At 46.5% G+C, this 9,382-nt stretch overlaps 1 protein-coding gene across 1 annotated transcript; it reads right to left on the bottom strand.

Annotated features, from left to right (window-relative positions):
- Positions 1-1,424: 1,424 nt before the first annotated feature.
- LOC136451777 (uncharacterized) lies at positions 1,425-2,658 on the bottom strand. Its single transcript, XM_066452466.1, has 5 exons — positions 2,629-2,658; positions 2,366-2,539; positions 1,895-2,288; positions 1,602-1,810; positions 1,425-1,517 (listed from the first exon to the last, which is right to left on the bottom strand). The coding sequence occupies exons 1-5, from the start codon at positions 2,656-2,658 to the stop codon at positions 1,425-1,427; spliced, it is 900 nt and encodes a 299-aa protein (XP_066308563.1).
- Positions 2,659-9,382: the final 6,724 nt, after the last annotated feature.

Raw genomic sequence — 9,382 nt, 5'->3', positions numbered from 1 at the left:
GAACATTTTGAGCCTAATTAGTTCATGATTGAACACTAATTACCAAATAAAAATGAAAGTGCTACAGTAGCCGAATTCCCAAATTTCACGAAATAAACACAACCTTAGCAAACTTAGGATAAGATTCCAGAGGTGTGAATGTCTAGTTCACATTGGTACGAGTTCGAAGAGCAATGAAAAGGACCTGATAGGTTGATAGATCGTGGTAGTCAAGCACAAATGTAGAGCACGTTGGTTCTTTAGCTTATGCTCGTCTTGGCTTGTTGAGCTGAGCTAGAGATTGGGTGGTGCGTTCGGTTCGCAGGTCATGTCACCTTAGGATCTGTGCTAGCAAGCTTTTTGCTTGCTAGCTCAGGAGAGCCATTTTGGCTAACCTGACTTGGCAAGGCGAGTCTCGCCCACGTGAGCAAAATAAGGCAAGCTAGACGATAGAACCAACATATGCACGCAGTTTGCCAGGACTAGAACTTTTATACTCACTTCTTCTTAACGCAAAGCCTTTTATTTATTTTACTATTTCTACTTACCGAATATAATCGTGTAAGACCTTTGGGTGTTCACTAATGGCCTACTCGCACTACTGGATTCAGGCGCTTTGCCGGGTGCCGAATGCACCCGGCAAAGGCTACTTTGCACTCGGCAAAGCCTTTGCCGGGTGCAGCACTCGGCAAAGAGCCTGCGGCAAAAAATTAGTCGGCAAAGATTTCTTTGCCGGGTGCTTTTTTTATCGGGCACCCGGCAAAGACTTTGCTGAGTGCAAACCCGGCACCCGGCAAAGAAAAGTGGTCCTTACGGCGCCAGCTCCGTCATCCATTTCTTTGCCGGGTGCAATGTCAGAGGCACCCGGCAAAGATTTTTTTTAATTTTTTTTTAAATTTTCTTTGCCGGGTGCCGTGCCGGGAGGCACCCGGCAAAGATTTTTTTATTTTTTATTTTATAATTTCTTTGCCGGGTGTCGCACCGCGGGGGCACCCGGCAAAGAGTTTTTTATTTTTTTCGTAATTTCTTTGCCGGGTGCCAGGTCATGGGGCACCCGGCAAAGAATTTTTTTTTTGAAAAAACTTTGCCGGGTGCCCTGGCCCTGGCACTCGGCAAAGCTGGGAATTCCTTGCCGAGTGCCAGGGCCAGGGCACCCGGCAAAGCCTCAAAAATTAATTTTTTTATTTTGTTTTTTGATTCTATAATCACAAACACAGTATATAAAAGATATATATCACATCTGAAGCATCACAAAGACAATATAGCATATATATATCACATCCATCTCATCACAAACTCAATCCCACACATATATATCACATCGCGAATACAATACCTCACATACACGACATCACAAACATAATAGGTCCAATTACCATCGAAACAAGTCGATAGTGGATCACAGTGCATCACATGTCCATCAAGCGGTGAAAAAGAGATACAAACTAAAGATGGGGAGGAAACTGAGTGCCTGGTGAAGGAAACTCGGCACCGCCTGCTTGCGCCTGAGATGGGTCATTCGAACCCGCCGACGGAGGCTGCATAAAGGACAAGAGATTCAGGCGCTTAGAGTGGGTCATCTAATGAAAGCACTAGTCGAAGCAATATGGATTCATACTCACTGGACTAGCTACAACTGGCGGTGGCGCTGGAGCGAACATCGGCACAGGTACACCGTTCACTTGCCCAAAGTTCTGCAGGAACATCGTAATCTCCGCCAGCTGCTTGGCCTGTCTCTCCCGCTCGGCCCGCTCGGCTTGTCTTTCCCGCTCGGCCACCTCGGTCCTCGCCGCCAGGTCCCGCAGCTCCTGAGCCATCCTCTCGTTATCGGCTTGCAACATTTCAATCGAATGTTTTAGTAATGTAAAGGTAACTAAGTTATGTAAAGATCAATGTACGTAGAGTTAAACTGGACTAACCTGGAGTGCGTCGACCCGCTGCTGTGAAGGGGACGGCCGTTGGCGTATGGCCGGGCCTCCGCTCGGGGTACTTGCTCGGATCTGGGAGAGGGAGGGAACAGAGCCGAACTCGAGGGTGCCATCGCCAAGCCAGTACCGCCCATGCTTCTTGCCCTGTCCGATCCTCATGACAGTCGTGCCATCAATGTCGTCGGTGCTTGGATCCCAGTCTGGCCCCTGGACCGACCTTGCGTCCGACACGTAGGAGCTGATGCGGGTGTGGGCGCTCGGGTTGCTGTACGACTCGGGTGAGTCATCCAGGCTGAAGGTGACAGCGGAAGTCGCCTTTCCCTTACGGGCCAGTCCATACGCCATGAACGTGGACAAAGGTTGGCCACCATGCGACGCCGACTGCGAGAAAGACAACAAGATGATTAGAAGAAACATGCAGAATGGAGCGTCAGAATACTAAAAATGAATTCACGTACCCAAGCTTGCTTGTACGCGCCGAGGCTGCGGCTGCCTTGGTGGTGTGTGGGGCCTGTCGCCTGCAAAGCCCGCTCCCGGTGGGCTTCGTGTTCCTGGATATAACCCTCTGTGAACCACCTATCCACGATCATCTCCCAGCAGTCGGCAAAGGACTCGCACCACCATGGAATCATCTACATGTCATAAAGAATTTGAGATGTAAGACGACCAAATGAAAGCTACTTAATCTCAAAACGAATTAGTATTATTCTTCTTCATTTACCTCAATGTACTGTTCCCGGGTCAGAGGCATCTGTCTTGCCTGTGTCTTGCTGACTTTCTGACCAAGTCACGTGGCGTAGTACTTGATGATGCAAGTGAGGCGCTCCTCGTAGTGCATGTCGCTGATGCGTTTCCTGGCACTTTTCACCAAGTTCTTCTCCGCCCTCTCCTCCTATCCCTCTTCACACCTAAAAAAAGTCTGCAGACAGACACAATGTATCAATTCATTATGTCAAAAAGTGTCAAATGAATGTGATGTATTGATCAAAGTTGTGCAAACGAGACTTACCCATAACTCTCTCCTGACCCGCTCCTGCTTGTCTTCATAATCTGCGTCGGGGGCAGATTTGTAGTGGTCCCACGATTTGGCCGGCCCCACAGTCCCCTTGTGCGTGACAATGCCGGGGTAATAGTGCCTACACACAAGCCCCAAGATGTGGTTGGGGTTGCGTGAGTCACCAGGCGACACAACCTCCCAGTGCCTGCATAAGTCATTAACAAACATTATTAGTTTCTCCAACAATTTTCAACAGGTTATATGAAGTAGCTGTGATTAAATCTAAAGTTAGTTACATGTCCCCCTGGGGGCGGATCACTGGGCGTAGGGGAGGAAGCGGAGGCCCAGGGAGTTTTGAGGGACCTCGCAAGTAGGGGCTAGCCGCAGCAGAGGCAGTGGAACTACTTCCAGCCTCGCCGCCCTCCTGTGCCTCTCCCTCGCTGTCCATCGCCCGAACCTCGTCTGTCGCCAAAACCTGCTCGTCCTCTGAGGAGTCCGTGGTACGGCGCTCCTCTGGCACATCACGCGGCCTGACTAGAGGAGGCCGGCCCCTCCTGCTGCCGCTCCCGCTGCCGCTGCTCCTGGCCCTCTGCCTCCTCCCGTTCGATGCGTTCTCTCCAGCATCTGTGTCTTGACGTGCTCTCTGGTACCTCAAGTTCACGTTCCTTGGCCCACTGCCGCCCGCCATCTTTGTTCAATCACCTGCAATTAAAAAGAAACAAACAAGACATCATTGCATGTATTAGAAATAGATGCTAAGTAAATAAACAAAACACGATTACAAAATAACATAGTATTACATGTATTAGAAGTAATCATCATTATTGGGATTATCTGGATCATATGTCTCGTCATCACTATCAAAATTGTCCAAATAAACAAGACTGTCCGAAGGTTCAATGTTGCCTTCATCGTCATCATCTAAATGTAATCGCTCAAGCATTTCTATGTCCTTGGCATTTTGCACCTCATCTCCTTCTTCCTCGTCATCAACCCTTTCATTGTCTACTTCCATTCCAATCGCCTCGATTAAGTCTATCACCAACCTCCCTTGTAGCCCATCTTCTTGATAGAACTCTCCATCATTTTTTGCGAACGGCCTTTAGACTTCTCTCGATTGGGTAGCACCAACGGGCCTGCACAGGCCCCCCATACGTGCCTCATACGGGAGGTGCACAATCAAATGCTGCATCGACAAGAAGAAGCCGGGTGGAAAGATCTTCTCCAACTTACAAAGCAACTCAGGTGCCACTTTCTCCAAGTTTGCAACCACGGTCCGAGATAGCTCCTTGGCACAAAGCTGGCAGAAGAAATAGCTCAACTCTGCCAGCACTAGCCAGAGATGCTCAGGAACGTAGCCTCGTACCATCGCCGGAAGAAGCCGCTCAATCCATACGTGGTAGTCATGACTCTTCATGCCGTTGACTCGCATAGTGCCTAAGTTCACTCCCCTGCTCAGGTTCGCTGCATACCCATCAGGGAACATTAACGCCTTGATCCATCATAGTACTTCCCTCCTTTGTTCAGGTTTCAAGACGAAATCGGCCTTAGGCCTTTTCTAGTTCTTGCCGTTTGCAGGAGGCCGCATCACTTGCTGTGGTCTATCGCACAACGTCGCTAGGTCCACTCTAGCCTTAGGGTTGTCCTTAGACTTGTCAGTGTCCATGAGTGTTGCCCAAAGTGCCTCGGCGATATTCTTTTCAGTGTGCATTACATCAATATTATGGGGCAGTAGGAGGTCATCGAAATAGGGGAGCCTCATCAAGCCGGACTTATGAGTCCACATGTGTTGCTCACCATATCCCACAAAACCACCTTCTTCATTGGGCAAGAGAGCATCTATCTGAGCATGAACCTCAGCACCAGTCTTCAAGTGCGGTCTAGGGTCCGTGACTGCGACACCTTTCCTGAAGTTCTTGGTGTCCTGTCGGAATGGATGGTTGGAATCTAGGAATTGACGATGTTGATCGAACGATGAATACTTACCATCCTTCTTCAACCAAATGAACCTCATAGCTTCCTAGCATATTGGGCACAGGAACTGTAACAGAACCGACCAATTTATAAGAGCACAAGTACAAAAGCAATCACCGGAGTGATCAAACCGTCATACTTGAACCCATATAAACCCGGTAGTCAACTGAAACCACGAAGGATTTCAAACCAACTTGTATACAACCAAGATCACAGTAATTCAACATAACAAGCCACATGTTACATCCATTTCACAAGTAGTTCATAAGTACCACATACATCAGAGTACACATAGTTATTACAAAACGAGTTCACAAATAGCGGAAGCAAAGTAGTTTAACACCATCACACACACTTAGTTCAAATACAAGCCAGTACCATAGTCATTTCCAGCAAAAGCAGTAAGATAAGATAACAAAGATGATCATGCCTATGATCTAGTCTTCATCCCCCGCAGGGTGGAGACAATACTTACAGAAGCCGTTATAGAGCACGTCATCTGCAATAAGGGGGAATAAACCCTGAGTACGAGAAGGTACTCAGCTAGACTTACCCGTCGTAAACCAGAAATAAACGACACCAAGGATTATGCAAGGCTTTATCGGTGGATCTAGCTTGACAACCATTTGGCATAAAAGCTTTAGTGATACGAGAACATAATTTGATTTATGAGTAAGCAGCAATTTAACACTATTAACCTATCAACTAGATTAGCACCTATACTAGAGCAAGCAATTGATTAACTCCAAACATTAGTAACCATATCCGGTATAATGTTGTATCATTATCATCATTGATTTAACCATCAAATTCAATTAAGTGCATCTACGTTGCCGCTGCTCAGTCAAGTTCTCACTATCCGGGAGAGATGGCGATTCGAATCGATTCCTATCCAGCTAGAGGGGTATTCCTAACACAAACCCAGGCATACCTCGCGAAGGCAGCCTTAGGTCACCTTTGGTACATCTCAGGAATCGCGGCTCCGAGCAGCGCCGCACCCTCAGGGAGTCCACTCTGCCAGGTGGTCAATCTCACCTCGGACTTACACCAATAGCTCCCCACACATCCTTACTACCGCCAGGGTGCGCACTTTCACTTCTCGGTCTTCCGGCCTGAGTTGAGCTACTCGGCTTCGCGGTCGGAACGAGTTATCTGGCCAACTAAGTGATAGGCATGCGTTCAACATGACATGAGGACGTACAGCGAATCGGTCCTTAACCGACATAGACGGGGATAGATCCACAACCAAGACCTCCTTGCCCTGTTGCTTCTCTATCGACCTCCCGCCCGGTCACAATTCATTATTAACACATGGTTATTCTCCACGATAGCGATTATAGCCAACCGTGATCAGACATTTTTCTAATATGCAGGTGACAGGAAATCACCCGACTTTTACCGGTCTAAGCATGGCTAAGCTTTGATTCGCTCCTGGACCTAAATAGGATTCAGGGTACATATACTGGCCAAGGAATAGGTATATATGCAACAAGTGTTCGCATCCAATTCCTATCACTTAATGCATCAATAAATAAAGATACTCCAAGTAACCATTTTGAAAACATAGGAGTCTTAGAATGCTCCGGGGCTTGCCTTTCAGAAAAGATGAAGGTTGGTGATCGGGGCACTCAAGAACTTCTTCGTTGACTCCTTCTTCGGGGGCCTGCACCTCCTGCTCCTGAGCTTGCTGCTGCTCCTCCGGAAGTACTGGCTCGAATTCCAGAAGCGTAACTCCCTCCGGAACACCTATTGCATGCATATGCATAGTAAGAATCGTGCATGCACAAGAGATGGAAGATGATGATGAAATGTATAGCCATGTATGAATGGACGCATGAAAGACATAATGATGCAAGATTAACATTGATTTTTACCGAGTAGGTGCATATCTCTTTTGGAAAACAAGAATGGCACACTCACCAAGTTCTAATAACCTAAGATAAAGTTGTTCATCTTCGGTAAGAGGTCTAGCACCTGCAACTAACAATTTATCTTAAATTAGCCTAGCATCTAAATCATCACATCAACTCATATAAAGCAAACCAGTCAGTTACTGCACTCAATAGTTTTCAGGCTGTAAACAGCAGCTACAAGTTTGATCCATAACTGGAGTTCTACAGATCCAAATACCATGATTTAAGACTTTCTGGAAAGCTTATAAAATTGTCTACAACCTTGTTATTAACCATTTTCCCAGTAAACCAATTTATCATGGGAAACTTTATAAAGTTCCCAGAATTAGCCAGAAAGACAACGCAAGAAATAATTATTAACTTACGTTGTAAATATACCAACGGACAAGACCAACTTTACTAACTCATCATACATGTTGAAAGAACACCAGAAAACATAGTGTCCATTCCTAACTAAATTATTCTCATGCCTTTAATAATTTATTTAGATACTTAGGTTAAATAATAAACACATATTCAAAGTGTACATAAAATTTCACAAAAATTACAGTAGCATATACATGTCTCCAATAGGCTACTACATAAATTTCACATCAATTGAACAAGTATCTCATCCTACACAAAAATGACAAGGCATAAAGGCTTAAAATGGCAAAAATAGGAAACCTTAGTGAAAAGTGTCAAGCAACAGATTTCATATTTTTCCTAGCATACTGAAGGTACTAGGATGCTACCCACCAAATTTCAGGGTCATAGGACTCCTAGATAATTTAAGAAAATTCACACAAGTATCAACCAATGGTAAAAGAAAAATCTACAACTCAAAAACCATACATGCAACGACTCTCAAATTTTTACCAGAGCTTCTACTCATCAAGAATAGCTCACCCACAAAATTTCATAATTTTTGGAGCACAGGAACTCAAGATATAATTTAAACAAGTTTGCATTCATTTAAAAACACATTTTAAGTTCCTATTTAATTCATCCAAAATTTATACAACATGTGCTCATGTCCTATTTTTCTTAAATACTACACTTCATTGTGACTCTACCAAAATTTACCTCACTCCATTTGGATCTACCACTGAGGAGATACAAAAATCACAAAATAGCATAAAAATCTGCATTTAAACTCAAATCTAAAACTGTATAAGCCATTGACAGGCGGGTCCCGCGGGGTCAATGGACCCACCGGCCAGTCGCAGCCGAAACAGGGGAGGTCGTTGACCGGCCACCGCTCAACGACGGCGAGGATTCCGGCGAAGGGGGTGGCACCAACATGCTCAGCACACTGCCCCGCGCCGATGGGAGTAGAAAACGGGCTCCCTAGCTACAGAGGAGGAGGTCGTCGTCGGCAATGGTGCTTGCGGCGGCGCTGCGCAAGGTACGCCGGCCAACTTCTGCCATGGCGGACTGACCTAAGCCAGGCGTGAGCATCAGGAGTTCGCAAAGACAACGAGGGATGGGAGAGAAAGGAAGGAGGGAGCTCCGGTGGTGGTTGGCCACGGCGGGCTCACCTCCGACGAGGTGGCGACGGCGCGGGAATGCCGAAAGCGGCCTCACCAGAGGTTGACTGGCTGCGTGGAGGCGACGACAAGCAAGAGGAGGTCGCGGCGGAGCTTGGAGCTAGCTGGCGACAGCGTTTTTGCAGTGGCGCGAGAGCGAGGTAACGGCGGAGGCTCGGCCGGCAATGGCGAGCGGCTGCGGCTCGGTTCGGCGCGAACTGACGAGGCCAGACACGCATGGCGAAGCAAATAGGCGAGCTGAGGGGCGCGTGGCGTCTTTGTGGCAGCAACGGCCTGATGAGCTAGGGCAGCGCCGGCGTACGACCTCCACTTGGCGCGCGCGGCCAGACAGCGGTCGGCCACGACGGCCTGAACCCAAAACCCTATAGCTCCGATTCAGTCGAACCTCAACGCCTGACAGTGCGATTTGGAGTCGATGGATCTCCGAATCCTTTGGTAATTAGCGCAAACCTCCTAAACGAAAGTTGAAGTACTATGTACCAGCTACAAAACTCCTTTAGAGATCAAAGTCTAATTCACAATGGATAGAGAGTAAAATCAAGCCAAAGTCGAGCCTGCAAAACTGGAAATCAGCCCTTAGACTTAGAAAATTTCTAAGTGTAGAATTAGCCCCAATTCTGACTTGTGGGCCATGTTTGAGACTGTTCCACACATTTTCATGACTTGACCTCTAAACAAAGTTTGTTCCATATAAAATTTGCTACAACTTTGCTTTAGGTTGCTCAGACATGCAAACACTCTAAGTTGTACTTTTTAAACAGTCAAAGATAAGAGCTCTAGGGTCAACACAAGTCAAACTATTACTTAGAAGTGTAATTAGGTAAGATGGTCAACATGAACATTGTTGCTAAAGACATTCTAAGTGTAGCTAAGTTGTTTAAGAGGACATTTGGCACACATTTGCATAGACCACACATGAGCACACACAATTGCTAGCATAAACTAAGCAGTTCAAATAGAAACACACATGAAATGATAATATTCATAATGATATGATGCTTATGAATGAGATGGTGATGCTCATGCTCATGTGATACAAGTGTTTTAGTACAACCATAACAC

The sequence above is a fragment of the Miscanthus floridulus genome, chromosome 1 (genome assembly GCF_019320115.1).
Source record: "Miscanthus floridulus cultivar M001 chromosome 1, ASM1932011v1, whole genome shotgun sequence".
In the NCBI taxonomy this organism is placed as follows: Eukaryota; Viridiplantae; Streptophyta; class Magnoliopsida; order Poales; family Poaceae; genus Miscanthus; species Miscanthus floridulus.
The sequence above is the reverse complement of the archived record's forward strand: the minus strand, read 5'-3'. Positions and strand labels throughout refer to the sequence as shown.